The sequence below is a fragment of the Lactuca sativa genome, chromosome 1 (assembly GCF_002870075.4).
Source record: "Lactuca sativa cultivar Salinas chromosome 1, Lsat_Salinas_v11, whole genome shotgun sequence".
NCBI lineage: Eukaryota > Viridiplantae > Streptophyta > Magnoliopsida > Asterales > Asteraceae > Lactuca > Lactuca sativa.
The window spans coordinates 42,174,823-42,193,213 of record NC_056623.2 but is presented as its reverse complement, the minus strand read 5'-3'; the positions used below and the strand labels follow the sequence as shown (position 1 = coordinate 42,193,213).

Genomic DNA, 18,391 nt, shown 5'->3' with positions numbered 1-18,391 from the left:
CTCAAAGGGGGTGGGGAGCAACTCGTAACGGGCAGAAAATAGTTTCTTTAGGGTAGGGATAAATTGACATTTCAAAGGAATCTAATTGTAGCATTCTAAAATAGTGAAGAATGCATACAGTCATTAAATCGATCTATTAGGAAGAAGACAGTCGGGTTTGCAATCTTAATAGATTCGGTCCTTGCAGTTTGTTTAATGACAGATCCTACCCAAAACTGAAATATTTCTTCAAAACTGATTTCTAGAAAACATCATAAATGGTCCTCGTAGTAGTGAAATGATGAAAACGCCCTTCAATTAACGGACAAAACTTAACGGAGTTAGAAATAAGGACCAATCGTCAAAAGTTTTGAAAGCACAGGTACCATCTAATGACGTTTTTAAACCACAGGGACCAAACTTCAGATTTTGGGAAACCACATGGACCATTTATGATTTTTTTAGGGTTAATTTCAATTTATTTCCTTTGTAGAAAAGCAATCACCACCTAAAACTTCTTTCTCTCAATTTTTTGGAACTTCTCTTCAAATTCGAGGGTACAGAGTACAAACTACAGAGTAAACTCTGTACACACTTTCAGAATTCGAAATAGGGTTTCATCAAATGCACGACCATAACGGTCGAGAACTAATTCAAGTACCAGCTGCAGTAGAGATAGCAAATTCATCAAAAGGCACTCCGAAGGATCATGTAATGAACAAGATCCACCTAGGATGTCCGCCAAAATTCTCAGGATCATTCATTTCTCATTTCGCCTTCTCACTTCCACGAGGTGAACTTAGTAGTTGCTTCTAATAATTCCTCTCTATTTGATTACGATGATTAATCGTCTATTGAAGTTCTAGAACATGATTTAGCATGTATCCGTGTTTTGGACTCTTTAACCGGACTATCTCCACAAATTAAGCGATAAAATGTGGATCGGATTGAGAACGTAATCTGAATTTGAAGTCCCGATTATGATTAAACTACGTGATGAACATGTGTCTGGAACACGCATTAGTTCCTAATTTTGAGATTAGGTATTTTTTTATGTTGATGATGGAATGTAGATGCTGAGTACATTGGAAGCAAAAATGAACATCAAGCCTTCGATAATTCAAATCAGAACCAGGAAGTTAGCTTGGATGATGATGGCGATCTTGCTTTACCTAGGCGCAACAGTGAGTTATGCTTACCTTACTATCGTTTATAGTTTAGCTCTGGTTAACTTTACTGTTAGTGTTAGATCAAATAAACTGAAACTAGGATAGTAGAACTGAAGGAATCAGAAAATGCTTGTTAGACTAAAATGCACAACCAAGTATTCAAAGAATTACTATATGTTTTTAAGATGCACTTGAGCAATGCGAGCTGGCTTCCATAACCTGATCCCAGGTTTTTAACCTCTCTGGAAACATATTACCATTAAACTGCGGCTAGTCCATGAAAGTGCATTATTATGAATTTTGTGGCATGTAATAGACGTATCAATAAATTAACAAAATTGAATATCGAGGAAATAGCTAAATATGCACTCGCTTACATGGCCTGCTACATGTTCTGATTGATGTTCATGAAGTGAGTACCTCTTATGCATGTATGCATTTTTCTTACTTGCAAATAAGTATAATTTGTAGAGAAATCGTCTTGTTTCCAGAATATTCCAAGGACAAGCTTGTTTTGGCTATCCAGCATAATATCACCTCATCAATTTCAAACGTTGGTTTGCAGGTAATAAATGATTTTGTTTAACCTTCACTTTTTTGAAAACTAGTAATGAACTTCATATTATGGAAGTTTGGTTGTATAGAGCCTTCTTTGTGTGTGTGTGTGTGTCAGTGTGTGTTTGTGGAAAATGCATGTTATCACGTAATGTTTATAAAGGGTTTGGGCTTTTTATGTGTGGGGGTGTGCTTGTATGCATTGTCTCTGTAACGTCTGGGTTTCAGGGCTAAGCATCTTTGTCAATGTAATAGTCTAGGTCAACTCTTGTAACTCTTTTTGAAGTAATAAAGATGAAATATTTGAGTATTATGTGAATTATATGTGTTTATTATTTAATTATAAATGTATAATTAATAAAGAATAAAAATGAGCGTCAAAATTAAAGTGTGAGATAATCCCGATATCTCTACATAAAGTTGTAGAATATGTCTCAAGGTTTCCGTGCATATAAGGAACGCCGAAATCCGAGTTATAACGAAGAAGTTATGACCCGTCGAAGTTTCACGACAGAACCGACACGATACCGGGAAGCGTGAATAGTGAATTTACGATAGAGCGAGATTTAGCCTTAGTGATCTAAACGAAAGTCGTATAATATGTTAAACTAAGAACATCGATAAAAAGAACGCCCAAATCTAACTTCGTATGAAGAAGTTATGAGATTTTAAACAGACAAATCATGTCCCGGCTTGTTAAAAATATAACTTTAAAAATAAAGTCAAAATTAGCCGACGGAGTCTAAACGAAAGTTGTAGAGTACGTCTTCACCTACGCGTGGATATAAAGAACGTCAAAAACGGAGTTCGTATGAACGAGTTACAAATTATAATAGCATATTTACGTATTAAAATAAAGTATAAATCATGTATACGTACATATATATATATATATATATATATATATATATATATATGTTAAATATTAGACTAAAATTTAGAAGCAAGCGCTAAAATTACGTGAAGGATTGTGACATCCCCAAAATCACGGCCTAAGGACACTTCTAGACAGTCCAGTGGAACACTAGCAGGCTCGCAACCTGTAGGTGTTTGTGAACGATATGTTCACCGGTGTACTCCATCCCCCACATGGTTGCCTTTAGGACATTTATTGCTGAGGAATCCCCTTAGCAGTAGTGTCCGTCCCGATGATGATCCTTAGGCTAGGTTGATGAGATTAAAACTTTAATCTTTGAAGATCGATTAGATCTTAAACAGGTAAGTAAATATAAAACAGCAAGAACACGAAAATAAGAACAAGGCAAGAGTGAATCAAACGTGTCGAATGATTAAAACAAAATCCTCAGAAGAGCTCGATTAAGAACATCAACTATAGAGGATTGGTAGGTTACAAGAACGATAAAGAAATCTGTAAATACTATCGTTATACTCTAGATCAATCGTTCAATCCTTAACCTAATATGCATGCAAGCATATACTTATATATTAAACATAATGGGCTCTCGGTTGGACAGGCTCAAACCGGAATACAAATTAAATAAACAAATAGCCGAGCCCAAAGACGCAACCCTTGAACAAATCTTCAACCCAACAATCTCCCCCTTTGCGTCAATTGGAGCGAGATCTTCACTTGTTACTTGGGCCAGCAGCGGAGGTAGGTACCTTCTTCTTCACAGTGTTAAACAGACGAGAGATAAGAGCCAGAATCGTCTGTCTAAACCTGATGTACCACTGGATCATGTCATTGAAGTACTTAACATCATCCGCTGAATTCTCTTTACACCTTCGAATGATCGATAACACATGCTCTAGACAAGCAGTGGTGTAAAGATGTTTGTCAGCTAAAGCAAAGAGACATTTCTGTCCTTCTGCTCTAGTGAACATAACCGAATTGCGTCTCGGGTCGATCTTGCCCATCTTCATCTGATTGAGATCACTGGCCGATCCCACAGGAGCTATCTTCGGTTTCTTCTTGAAGACAGTGGCAACCTCCTGATCCATTAGGGCTACCTCCATGATATAACAAACAATCATCCTCTTGAGATGGTCTATGATCGGACCATATTCAGCTTCGTTTTTCAAGAGGATGTTATGCAGAACGATCCAATCATGAGGATTTAAGTTCGGTAGATCTGCCAGGGAAATATGATGTGCAGTTCTTGCAGATCCTCGAATCACCTTGAACCGAACGTTTATGAACCTTCCTTCGGTGTAAGGCTTCAGTACCCGAACGTTCACTATCTTCTGGGCGCTCCATGTTAGATACTGAGGACGAGCAGCCTTCAGATAGAAGTCGATGAGCTCCCTATCAAGCTCAGCGTTCAGATGAGGGACTTCAAAGATATTTGAGAAGGCGTGGAAGATAACGCCTTTCGAGTCAGCGGCATGTCGAACTGCGAATCGACAGAATTATTGCAGTCGAACGAAATCACCGGCTCGAGCCATAAGATGCTGGGAGTGTCTATGGCCTCTTTAATCATGCGCTCCCGAGTCCAGGCAGGGAAGAGAGTCTTCCTGCTCTCGAGGAGATCGTGGGCTTCCTTTTGCATGCGTTTGACTTCTTCAGCCTCTCGCGCCACACGATTGACATCATCATCCACATTGCGACTGTTTTTGCGTTTTAACAGGTCAGCAATGGTTTCATCATCTTCATCTTCATCTTCAGCTATGTTTTTCCCTTTATCCTTCACACCCGAACCCGAAGCTTGACCAGTCGGAGGTGGTTCGGTTGTGTGAGTAGCTTTGGAGGAAGGAGGTGGTTTCGATCCGGACTTCAACTCTTCTCCCCCTTGTTTCGGAGTGGACACGAAACTGGGTAAGCCTTCTATTTTGCTGAGAAGGTCCATGGCAGGAGAAAGTTTTTCAGCAAGGGTTCGCGTCACCGAATGGTTGAGAATTGGATCGTGTGCTTCTAGGATGTTTGATAAGGCAACGTGGACATCCGAAACACATGTCTTGATGACCTCCCTTTCGGATCGAAGAGCTTCAAGCTGTTGTTGTGAGTTTGAAAGTTGTGTGCTCTTGACCTTTAGGGCGGTGGTTTTGCTTGCCAGAACGTCCATTAAAGAGTTTTCAGCTGCAAGATCCTCTTGTAGCTTAGCAAGGCGCTCATCAATGGAGGCACGAAGGGCCAAGTTGTCGTCGCTTATTGATTGGCGAAGGTTGGCAAACGAGGTCAACTCCGTTGATACGAACTTTGCCAATTGCTGAACAATCGGTTCCAAAGTTGTCTTTGTAGAATCCGCACTCTCTTGTAATGACGTCAACAGAGAAGAGGCGTCTGAGAATAGTTTATCGACTTTTGCGGTCGCAGCCTTACACGCTTTGGTAAAGGCGTCTATGGCGGCAGTGGCTGAGGCTACCGAATCATGCTGAGCCCTGGAGAAGGCATCAACAATCTTTTGAAGTGCAGCTTCAGATAGAGAGGACTGTTGGTTGGAAGATGAGGCGAGAAGTAAATCAACCTTCTCGTTGAGCTCCTTCAGATGTTTCTTTGTCACTGGAGCATCATCCTCTTCATCACTTTGAACCTGAAACGGACTATAGTAGACCGAATCGAAGGTCATGTTGTCGCCGCCAAGAAACGGGCTATCTCCATCAGAGGCATTATCTGGAGATGATGGGGGTGGTGAAGCTGGGGGTGTGTTTGTATGGGTAGGTGCAGGTGGAGTGTGGGGTGGGGTAGTTTCGGGTGGTGGTAGAGTATGGGTAGGTTCGGTTGTATGCTGGGTTTCGGTTTGAGGTGGTTCGGTTACGGGTGGTGTTTCGGTTACAGGTGGTGTTTCGGTTGTAGTGGTATGAACCCCCGTATCAGATACGTTGGTTGTAACCTTTGTAGTGGTTGTGGTGGTATATGTGAAAATGGGTGGTGGTATAGGGAAAGAGGTTGGAGGAATAGTGGTAGTGGGGATTATGGTCGGAATGGAAGTAGGGATGGTTTGAGTGGGTGAAGGGATGGGTGAGTTGTGGATTTCCATATCTGGTGTAGGAGATCGGGGTGGGGTGTTGCCTCTTTGAGGGGTTTCGCCTCCTTGAGAGCCGTCCGAACCCGAACTCTCGCCTTCAAATCCTCACGCGCCTTTAAGTGCCAGAGGGATGTCGCTTGGATGTCGCACACGCGTCCATGATGTCAGTAAAAGTATGGGCGTTTCAAATCCACACGCCCCCCATTTTTACTGTCGTTTGAAATTCAATCCTTTTAACTCCCGCCGAGTCAGCAACCTTTCGTCTTATCGTTTTAAACGGCATCTTTTGAAAAACTGCCCACGTGGATGATTTTTGACCACGTCTTAATTATTAACCGCCAATGCAATAAATCATCCTGAAATTAATTAGTAACGAAATTTTGGAAAATCAAAGATTTTCGTGCAAAGAGTGTAAAAAGAAAAGAAATAAAGCAACTCTTTTTAGGATTTACTGTGATGTCAATAATGACACGAAACTGATGATCCCGGGCACGAATCTCTTCCTTCAAGGTCAAGAGAGACCTTAAAGTGTTAATGTGGATTCCCGTTGAATTACGATCAAACACTTTTTAAGAAGTGTTGAAAGGCTTCTTTTAGTTAGGCTACTTTAGGGTGGCTTTCGCTTTGATGCAACAGTTCTAATCTTGAAATAAGAAAGAAAGTGATCAAAGTACTTGTGAGACCGGTGTAGTCTGTTGAACAAGTAGGTAGGAGTTAAGTTTAAGTTGGCTGGGAAAATATAAAATCTCAGAAAAATAAAAACTGGATCCCAAGGGAAGAAATGTTATGGTTTTTAACAATTTCATAGGAATCACACAATTTTTTTTTGAGATTTTAGTAGGATACATCCGTCAATTCGTTAGGTGTTGAATTTTGGGTTTCACTCAGCTCGTAGTGGCACGAAACTAAGATCATAAACACAGATGTTGTGTAACCATAAACCTCAGTGGTAATTTCTGAGAGTCTCAAGGGTTACGTTGATGAAACGAATGTAATGGAGAAATGTAATGGAGATGGTGTAAGAAGATAAAGTACCTCTGCTGCGAAAAGAAGGACCAAGCAGGAAACTCTTAACTCATGTGAGAAGAGAGTGAGGTAGCTCACGATTAGAATAAATGTGGTAGCCTTATTGGGAAGACAAGGTTTGTTTATACCAGGTCATGAAGGCTATTATTCAAAATCTTATGAGGCTTGGGACACATACAGCAACATGCTTCTAGGGACACTTAAGTAATCCAACAAATATACCCCCATAAACGAATGAACACACAAACAAAATTAAAAGAGAAAGATATTTTTGAAGTTTTTGAGATATATTAAAAAAAATAAAAGAAAAAAAATAAAAAAATAAGTAATAAAAAATAAGACTTAGAAAAAAAACTTTGGAAAAAATTGAAAAACCGAACCCGAGCGTTCGGTTGGTTTCGGTTCCAGAAAATTTTGAAAAACCGAACCCGAGCGTTCGGTTGGTTTCAATTCCAGAAAATTTTGAAAAACCGAACCCGAGCGTTCGGTTGGTTTCGGTTCAACAAAATTTTGAAAAACCGAACCCGAACCTTCGGTTGGTTTCGGTTTTGGAAAATTTTGAGAAACCAAGGAATTTAGATATGCAATTGGAAAATGCTTTCAACAAAAAAAATTTGTACAAGAAATATACAACAAAGAAAAACTACCTTTGAAGTGATGAGCGAGTCAGATGGTTTAACCGAACTCGAACGTTCGGTTGGGTTCGCTTCTTACGTTTGAGGTTGAGAGGTAGTGTGAGGTACTGACTCTGATTCCATCATACCTAGCCCTTGCAGTATTTTGTTGAATGATGCTTCAGGAAGAGCTTTGGTAAAGACGTCGGCCAGTTGATCAATGGTTCTTACGAAGTGAACTTCGACGTTTCCATCTTCCACGTGATCTTTGATGAAGTGATACCTCAGTGCTATGTGTTTGGTTTTAGAGTGTTGCACTGGGTTATGACAGATCCTAATTGCACTTTCAGAGTCACAATATAGTGGGATCTTCTTCATATTGAGTCCATAGTCTCGAAGTTGACTCTGGATCCAAATCACTTGTGAGGTGCAGGATGCAGCGGCTATGTATTCTGCTTCGGCAGTAGACAACGACACGCACGTTTGTTTCTTGGATTGCCAGCTTACCAACTTCCCGTCAAGGAATTGACAGCCACCAGTGGTGCTTTTTCTGTCGAGTCCACATCCTCTAAGGTCAGCATCTGAATAGGCTTGAACGAAAAAGCCTGAGTTGGAAGGATACCATAGACCTAAGGAGGTGGTTCGCTTGAGATAACGTAAAATGTTCTTCACTGCAAGCAAGTGAGGTTCGCGTGGGTTTGCCTGAAATCGAGCACAATAACACACAGAAAACATGATGTCGGGCCTGCTAGCAGTAAGATACATTAGTGAGCCTATCATTTGACGATAGAGCGTGATATCGACAGCCGGTTTGTCTAGGGATGGAGTTAGCTTGGTGCCGAATGCCATTGGGACTTTGACTTTGGAGTCTCCCATCATACCAAACTTTGCTAGGAGAGTCTTCGTGTAAGCTTCCTGATTGATAAAAATGCCTTCGGGTCCCTGTCTAATATTTAAACCAAGGAAAAAGTTAATAGGACCCATTGAGCTCATTTCAAATTTAGTCTCCATCAACTTTCTGAATTCAACTATTAAGCTGGGATTCGTAGAGCCAAAGATAATGTCATCGACATAAATTTGAACTATCATAAGGTGGTTACCTTCCTTTTTGCGAAAGAAGGTTGGGTCAACCAAACCTTGTTTGAATTTAGACATCTTTAAGAATTTAGTTAGCGTTTCATACCAGGCTCTCGGAGCTTGTTTAAGTCCATACACAGCTTTATCCAGAATATAGCAATGATTTGGCTATTTTTTGTTCACGAACCCAGGAGGTTGCTCCACATACACCGTTTCTTCGAGTTCTCCATTAAGAAACGCACACTTGACGTCCATTTGGAAAACTTCAAAGTTTTTGTGGGCAGCATAAGCAAGAAATATTCTTACAGATTCCAGCCTAGCTACGGGAGCGAAAGTCTCTTCATAATCAATCCCTTCCTCCTGGCAGTATCCCTTTACTACCAGACGAGCTTTGTTCCTTATAACATTCCCTTCCTTGTCCATTTTGTTCCTAAAGACCCATTTGAGACCAACAACTGAGGCATCTGGTGGAGTTGGAATCAGGCGCCAGACTTTGTTCCTTTCAAATTCATTCAGTTCGTCTTGCATTGCTTGAACCCAATCAGAGTGATCGAGGGCAGTGTTAACTATCTTCGGTTCAACTTTTGATACGAACGAGTTAAACATACAAAACTCAACCTTTGAAAATAAGGATGTCTGCTTTGCCTTCAGTTGTGATCGGATCAGAACCTTTTCAGAGACATCACCAACCACTTGAGAGATAGGATGATCTCTGGTCCATTTGGTAAGAGGAGGATAATTCGGATCAAAGGTTGGGTCTAGTTCAGCATTGATAATTTCTTCTGGCTCGGATCGGCTATCGTAGTCAAGCGTCATATCATCATGCTCCCCCTCGATTGATGAGCTTTGAGAAACTTGAGGTTCAGGGGTTTCTTGTGATGCTGGACTTGTCGGCGTTGATGCACCTTCGGTTGGAGAAGCACTTTCAGTTGGAGAAACACTTTCGGTTGCAGTTGTAGAGCTTGACTCCCCCTCGACATGTGAGTTTGGCTCCCCCTCTACTGAAGCATTGTTGGATGGAGGTTCATCAGAAGTCGATCCTCCTTCATTCATTCTCCTGGCAGCTTATTCGACAATTTGCTTCATGTGGTCTACCTTGTTGTCTGCTGCACCTGCTTCTGAGAGAGAAGCTTTCTCTGGTTCGTCAAAGAGCTCCAGAAATTTCTCGTATAGATTAGCGATCGAGACTGTGACTTGGCCAGATTGAGGAAAGATTTCCCCAGCGGTGTCTTCTTTGGCTTGTAGCTTTTTGACATAGCTATCGTCAAAGGTCACGTAATATGTCTCTTCAATTTTTCTCGAACGCTTGTTTAGGACTCTGTATGCTTTGGAAGTGAGAGAGTAGCCCAAAAAGATTCCCTCATCGGCTTTGACATCGAACTTGTTGCGGTGTTCTTTAGAGTTAAAGATGAAACACCGTGAGCCGAACACATGGAAAAATTTCACATTGGGCTTTCTGTTGTTTAGTATCTCATAAGGTGTGAGCGTGAATCGCTTGTTGAGATAAGACCTGTTCTGTGTAAAACAAGCAGCAGAAATAGCATCAGCCCAAAAATAAAGAGGTAAGGAAGCGAAACTTAGCATAGTTCGGGCAACTTCACATAAAGATCGGTTTCGTCTTTCGACAATTCCGTTCTGTTGAGGTGTGTAGGGAGCTGAGAAGTTGTGACTTATTCCCTTTTCTGCTAGAAATTCTTCAAACTCCCTGTTCTTGAATTCCAGACCATTGTCGCTCCTGATGTTGCGAACGACCTTTTTGAGCTGTACTTCAATCTGCTTGATAAACATTTTCAGCTTATGAGTCGCTTCAGATTTGAGCTTTAGAAAGAACACCCATGTAAATCGTGAAAAGTCATCAACAATAACAAGAATATACTTGCTACCACCGATGCTTTCGATAGATGATGGACCACACAAATCGATATGAAGTAGTTCGAGTGGTTCAACAACTTTTGTGTTAATTACAGATGGATGACTTTGACGACTCTGCTTCCCCATTTCGCATGCAGCACACAAATGATCTCTATCGAACTTGAGTAATGGAAGACCCCTAACATGACCTCCAGTGACAAGTCGGTTGATATCTTTAAAGTTGAGATGAGAGAGTCTTCGGTGCCACAACCAGCTTTCGTCAGATTGAGCTTTTGATAGCAAGCATATAGCTGGGTTTCCTTTGATGGGTTTAAGGTTTAAAGGAAACATTTCACCCTTTCGCTCCGACTTGAGAATTACTTTCTTTGTCTTTTTCTCAATAATTTCAGAACCTTCATCGTCGAATGAGACTTTAAGACCTGTACCTCCAACAAGCTGAGATACACTGATGAGGTTGTGTTGTAGTCCTTCCACATATGCCACCTTCCTTATAGCAAAGTCACCATTTGTTATCATCCCGTATCCCTTTATGGTGCCGAAAGAATTATTTCCAAACTTGACATTGCCACCATTTGCAAGAGATCTGTATTCTCTGAGCTCCTCTTTCCTCCCTGTCATGTGACGTGAGCAGCCACTATCGATGTACCATTCTTCGTCGAACTGCTCGTCACTTATAACCTGCAAAAATTAAGCAGATTTAGGAACCCAAAGTTTCTTGGGTCCACGTGAGCTTTTCATGGGAACAGGAACAGTAAGAGAGATGTCAACAAGATATGTTCGTTTTATAAGTGTTGTTTCATCTTTCTTTTTAATGGTAAAAACTTTTATTTTATTAGGATTGGGTGCGTTTGGTTTAGACTCTGGTGTGGATGAAGAAACCTTCTGTTTGCCCTTTTGTTCAGCCGATGAATGAGATTTTTGAGAATGAACAGAATGAGCTTTAGAGCAAGATGGAGAGGAATTGGTAGAAGTAGAAGAATTAGATGAACTAGAAGGAGTGGGTTAGATTGAGAGGACTTCTTGGCTGGAGACTCTAGGTGACCCTTTTGCTTTTGATCATTGGAGGGACTGACCTTAGAGTTTTGATCTCTTTTGACTTCAGAACCGAACCTTTGCTTTCGGTTGGAGTCGTTCTGTGAACCGAACCTATGCTTTCGGTTGAAGTCATTCTCAGAACCGAACCTTTGCTTTCGGTTGGTATTCTCTTGCGAACCGAACCTTGGCTTTCGGTTGTTGTGGCTCTCAGGCTTTTCGACAGGATTGCTCTCAAACTTCAGATTCTTGTCTTGATGGGAGAAGTATGCATTCTGGGATTGCCAGAATTGTTTCCTTTCAGAAAGATTCTTCCTGTATCTCTGGTTCCTTTCACGTTTCTTATTTCTCATCTGCTTCGGTTGATGATGAACATTAGCTTTCATTTTTGGTTTCTCCTTGGCTGGTTCATTTTGAACTGTAGGAGTTTCACTTTGAACCGAGGAAGTAGAGGGAACGTCTTCTCTTGCCGAACTTTCATTCTCTTGAGGAATGTCTTTCGTACCACTGGTGCTTGGCTCATCGAAATTATATGGCTTATTCAAGGGTTCAGGTATGTATCTACCTTTACTCATCCAAGAGGTTCTTTCTGATAAGCCTACCGTTTCGTTTGCATTATCTATCGGAGCGGACCAGAAGTACTCATCACAGCCATCAGCATTGTCTTCGTTTACAATAGCTGTGAGTTCAGCCGTCTGATGTTCGGTTACTCCAGTGACCTTGTATACTTGATTTGGAGTGGTCCTGACCTTTTGATATACAACTACTTTCTCTGCTAAGATCGGGGACTTTTGCTGGGACAATCGAGCGAACTCCACAGAATTTTCAGAAATTAGATTTTTGTGGTTTATAGGTTCGCTTTTTACAAATTCTGAGCAATCAACCGTGTCCTCTATAGAAATTTCACTCATGTTGTCGTCCTCATTAAGCTCAGATGCATTTTCAACATCTATTTTGTTTTCTGAGCTCAAGTTGGCGTTTAACGAGTCAAATTTTTGTATGGTTTCGGTTCTCAGTTTAAGTCTATCATTTTCATCCAAAAGGTTTTTAAGCATGTCCTTGTGGTCCTTGGATTTAATGAAGGACTCAATTTTGTCCAGTCCATACATGTAGGTCGGATTGACATCATCAGATGATATCACACTCTCACAGTTATAAGCTTCGGCATCAATTTCATCCTCCTTAAACTCAAGGAAGGGCAAAATCATGCGATGGATCTTTTGTCCTATTTCACAGTCCAAGTGAAGCTGAGTAATATTAGAATAAAGACGTTTTGCAATTAAACAAAAAACATTCCGCTGTTTTAACAACTTTAAATTGTCTCTTTGTAAATAAATGTTTTCGTCTTTAATTTTAACTAATTCAGACTCCTTCAACTCGATCCACATGCGACGCTCCTCACTCTTCGAAGACACCCTGCTTAATTGATCAGTTAGGTTAGAATTGGTGACTCGAGTTTGAGTTAAGCTACTATCTAGATGAGAAATTCTTGTATTAACATTTTTTAGTTCTTTCTCATATGAGGATTGTGGTACTTTAAATGAAATGAAAATCGATTGTACCTTCTTTATCAGTTCATCAAGCTCATTGAACTGCTGGCTGAGTGGTTTGGCCGTAAAGCACATGTCCTCCTGCCCCTTCGGTTCATTGCTTCCACCATCAGTGTTGTATCCCCTCATCTGAGATACATCAGACACCATGAAGCATCTTCCTCCACTGCTCTCCTCCTTTGCCACACAAGCCTTTCCATGAGTAGGCTTCCTCACTTCATCGTCTTCTGAGTCGGTAGACCAGACTTCCACGCTACCGAACTCGTCATCAGCAACCGAACCCTGCACAATAAGAGCATTCATAGAAGGGTTAGCGGTAGACTTCTTCTTTCTCATCTCATTGAGCCTTTTCTGCAGCACAGCTTCCTCATCCTTTTCATCATCCTTTTCAGCCATCTTCTTAAGGACACAATCTTTAGCATAGTGGTTTTTCCCACCACAGTAGTAACAGCTTACTCCAGAATCACCATCCACCTTCGGTTCCTTCTTGGGCTCTTCAACCTTCGGTTCATTGTTAACTTTTTCTGAACTATAACTCCCCTGCCAGTTTCGGTTTTTATTGCTGGGGAATCTCTTCTTTATGAACCTCTTGGGGTTAGACACCATCATAGCATAATCCTCAGACGTGAGGTCATACTCCTCCAAGTTAAGGTCTTCATCCTCCATCACAGCTTTACTTTTTGACAGGAGGGCCAGCGAACCAAGGCTTGAAACAACGTTCTTCTCCTGCAGTACAATCTTCTCCTGGGACTTGAGAATACCCACCAGTTTCGCCAAAGAGTATGATTTAAACTGCTCATGGGCTTTAACTGTTGACACCACAGCTCTCCATTCTGACCTTAGACCATTTAAGAACGTAACCTTCTGCTCGATAAGCTTCCTTTCGATGTCATGCTTGATCATCCTGCTGAGAAGATGATTGAAGCGATCGAACGTCTGGGTCACAGTTTCTTCGGCTCCTTGCCTGAATTCTCCAAACTCAGATAAGAGCAAGGTTTGGATAGAATGTTCAAGATCCTCGTCTGTAGAGTACAGTTCGCGAAGTCTATCCCAAACTTCCTTTGCCGTCGTGCATGAGCTGACCAACCTGAAGGTGTCGGACTGAAGGGCGAATCTGATCAACCTTAATGCCTTAATATTGCACTGGAATTTATCCTTTTCATCTTGCGCAATATCTTTAACATCCTTCAACAGGTCATTGTACTCCTTTTGAGTTTTGATAAGCCTTGACGTTGCAGAGTGAGAAAAAGGTCCATTAATGATTGCTTCCCATATGAGGTATCCATTGTCCTCAGATACTATAACGTAGTCTTCAAAGTGATGCGCCCAGACTTCATAATCATGGGTATATAGGATTGGAATCTTCGTGGTTGAACCGATGCTGTTGGAAATATTGATGGGGTTTGATTGCGACTCGTCCATTATGATCGAAAAACCTGTTTAAAGATCAGACTTGTAATAAATCAGATTAGGGAAAAACAATAAATATCAAGATACGTCAATAATGAGATGACGGCTCAATAAATATCAATGATTGCGGAAAAACCCTAATTGAAACCTTTTCACAGAAAAGATGTGTATCGATTACACAGCCTCCCGCTCTGATACCAATTGATGAGATTAAAACTTTAATCTTTGAAGATCGATTAGATCTTAAACAGGTAAGTAAATATAAAACAGCAAGAACACGAAAATAAGAACAAGGCAAGAGTGAATCAAACGTGTCGAATGATTAAAACAAAATCCTCAGAAGAGCTCGATTAAGAACATCAACTATAGAGGATTGGTAGGTTACAAGAACGATAAAGAAATCTGTAAATACTATCGTTATACTCTAGATCAATCGTTCAATCCTTAACCTAATATGCATGCAAGCATATACTTATATATTAAACATAATGGGCTCTCGGTTGGACAGGCCCAAACCGGAATACAAATTAAATAAACAAATAGCCGAGCCCAAAGATGCAACCCTTGAACAAATCTTCAACCCAACATAGGTCCCTTATGATAGGTGTTTAGGGACGTAAAGTGAGGATAACGGGAACGGGTAATCGGGTTATTGTTGATCGATGAAATTAATAAACTTATTTATTGTGGGTTGAAAACCCTATGTGCTCACCAGGCTCCCAAGCCTGACCCACTCAGTTTTATGTATTACAGGTAGTGGCGCATGAGCATAGGTGTGATGTTTTGGACGAGGGATTACGGATATAGGCCTGTAGATATGAAATAATGTAGTAAGGCTTATATTGTACTGTTTATGCTTTTGATCTGTACGAACATGACATCCCGAGTCTTTTAATGAAATACATTTCTATGGAAATGCTTTTGATAAATCTTTATCATATTTTTGTTTTGGGACAAATTCCGCAACACTTTCATTTAAAATGTAACTCTGATTTTTAAACAAAGCATAAACAAACCGGTCTTTTCTGGCCGTGATTTTGGGGATGTCACAGTCTCTTTTACCATACTTAAGTATAAGCATAATATTTTTTTGTGGTATTTGTGTCTCTTTTGTGTTACTTTTCCAAGGCTATTATGCTTGCTCTGTATCAGGTATGGAGAGCGGAATTGGTCCTATCTGATTTTGTTTTGCATAAGATGTTCACTACATCTGAATTTGATGGGATTGTGGCAATAGAACTTGGTGCTGGTACAGGTAAACTTGAAGTGCATCTCATAAAAGAATTTACTGTCTCATTAAAATTTCACTTGGAATGTACCTCATTAAAATTTCACTAGAAATGAAACAGCTTTATACATACGACACTTTTTCCATACAAATATCATTTTATCCATACGGTACTGAATGAAAAAAAAACAGCCCCTCAATCTTCCAACTTTGTAATTAAAGCCCCAATATTGCATTCCAAATCAATTGATTAAATGCTACTAATTAGCTTTAACTGTACACCTTCCATTTCAGTTCCCATCTTTGTTGAAACTCTAGACATAAAAATGGTAAAACATAAGTGCTTGTATGACAAAATTTTCATTTTATCTTTGTAAAGGCTTGGTTGGTATGCTACTTGCAAGGGTTGCAAAAACAGTCTTTCTGACAGGTATTGGTATTCATTCATGCATATATACACCTATGGCTATACCCATGTTATGTCCCTCCCTCTTGTTTAAGCTCCTAAACAAATAGGATGCATTGCAAATTAACTGATACCTTTATATTATAGATCATGGGGTGGAAATACTTGAAAATTGTGCAAGGAATGTGCATCTTAATTCTGTTATGCTACCTTCTAAAACTTGGGTTTATGTACGTGAACTTGATTGGAAGGCTTCATGGCCCCCTAACCAAAGCAATTCAACATCTTCTCATAGGTGAGGATGAGCATGTGTCAGTCTAACTAAAAACATTTTTGTATTATTATTTCTTAGTTGACTAGAACTCGACTGTTTGTTTGTAATCTAGTTATGGTTGGAATTTATCAGAAATTGAAGAACTTGAGAGGGCATCTTTGCTGGTAGCTGCTGATGTAATTTATAGCGATGACCTCATCGATGCATTATTTACTACTTTAGAGAGGTTGATGTCACACGGTTTGAACAAGGTACCATTTAAAAACACATACTTGCATAAAGAGGTTGCACTTTCACTGTTACTTTTGTGTAGTTGATAATGTAATTCTCTTATTTCAGGTGTTATATCTGGCAATTGAAAAACGTTACAATTTCAGTCTTGATGATCTTGACGTCGTTGCAAACAGGTATTCATGTTTTCGAAGTTATGTAAGGGATGAAACAGGTAGAGATCCCTTCTTTTTTAGAGTGATACTCTTATCTCTTGTCAGTGCAAAAGACCTAAATGCCCTCATCATCCGTATGAAAAATAGCACTAGAAAGCTTGTTTTGTCTTGTCTAGTCGTTTACCACTTTTGGTTTCTAATGGTGGTTTGGCAACAATAAATGATGCAGAACACCACGAGCTTCTTCAAAATGGAATGGAATGTACGTTTGTTGGCTCACGAATTGATCTTACAGAGATCCCTCAGTATGCGAATAATTACGATCGAGGACAGGATCTAGAACTCTGGGAAATCAGGTATGCAAGAAAGGTAAAAAAAACCAAAAATTTGAAGCGCTTTGTAAAAGAGCACTTTCTTTAAGTTTGCATTTTGGTTGTTTTCTTTAAGACAAAATTAAAGGTTGAGGACACATATTACAATTTACACCTGTATTCAATACAATTCTCACTTTTGCCATGATGAATGTATAAATAAATGATAACTCACAGTAGTTTAACAGATAAAACGGTAGTTGTGACTATGAATTTGGAAGACAGAACACATCTCTTTAAAGTTCAAATCTTGCTGAAATACTCACAAACTTTGGATTTAATACTAAATAGGAATAGGATTATGTTTGCAACCATTTCAACCCATTGACCACAAATTTAGTTGCAATTAATCTTCTAACTAGTTACGCTAGAGGTGCACATTTATCCCAGGCTTTCAGGCAGACCCTGGCCTGGGTTGTGCAATAACTAGGCGGATCATTCTATTAGTTAGGCTTGTTTGGCAAAAATAAACTGGCTTATAAGTTAGCTTGTTGTAATCTACTATTTAGTAAAACCACAAAAGTAGCTTATTTTAGTTTATGAACTAGCTTATAAGCTAGCTTTTGAACTACCTCATGATTTATACATGTTTTTCATACACTCATGGAAGTTGACTGTTTACTATTAGTGTTATATTTGACATTTCTTATCCATCAATCATCCTCATGGATTTTTTTGGTTGTCCATTTCTTCTCTTCGATTTGTTCTAGAATATGTTTCATCGGTGTTGAATCCAAAAGTAACCTCACTCATCTTTTCAACATCTTCTTCTTTGGCCAATACAACATTCTTCATCACGTCGGTCATTTTCTAGTGATGTTGATTGTCGGAGCTTGAATGACATTTAAATTTATGAGCGATTTTAAACATTTTAAAAACCGACAAGCCCAAAAATGCCGGTGTATTTTGATTTTTGGCACAAGGAATGAACGAATGCTCAGGCAAAGCCTATGGGCCTAAATGTCATGATTTAGTGGTTTTCGGATCGAACCTTCATCAGGCGTTGCTTTTATCCGGTCTGGGTTTTTAATCTGCAGGCAAGGTTGGGCTGGAAGCCCATTTATGCAGCTCTAGATTAAACGAAGTAAAGTAGATTAATACTTGGATGCATTAAACAAGTTGAAATTTGTCCTTGGTGCATTCAAATGATCAAAATCCTTTAATTTATTTTATTATGAAAAAATAAGATTTTGTTTGATAATATAGTTATATAACCATGTTCAAATTATCACCACCTTGCGAATATTACCACAAACCAGGCACTTATCTTTGCCAAAAAAAAAAAGACCTTGTAAAATGCTTTTCTTTTTGCAAGATGCGAATTTTTGTCAATGGACATTTTTTGTGAAATGTTGATTCCGTTTAACAAAACAACTGTGAAATAGATGTCATTTTTTTGTGATTAACGTTTAAAAGTTGATGTGATAATCTTTTTGATCATTTTAATGATTAAACCTTTCAACTATTTCTTAAAAAAAATATATACAAATAAATGTTTGCAAATTAATCCGAAGAA

General features: G+C 39.6%; 1 protein-coding gene across 1 annotated transcript; it reads left to right on the top strand.

Annotated features, from left to right (window-relative positions):
* The first annotated feature begins 603 nt into the window (after positions 1–603).
* LOC111910497 (uncharacterized) lies at positions 604–17,023 on the top strand. The gene is made up of 10 exons (XM_023906336.2): positions 604–772; positions 1,053–1,163; positions 1,640–1,713; positions 15,363–15,465; positions 15,818–15,868; positions 15,992–16,139; positions 16,231–16,369; positions 16,458–16,558; positions 16,720–16,873; positions 16,952–17,023. The coding sequence occupies exons 1-10, from the start codon at positions 604–606 to the stop codon at positions 17,021–17,023; spliced, it is 1,122 nt and encodes a 373-aa protein (XP_023762104.2).
* Positions 17,024–18,391: the final 1,368 nt, after the last annotated feature.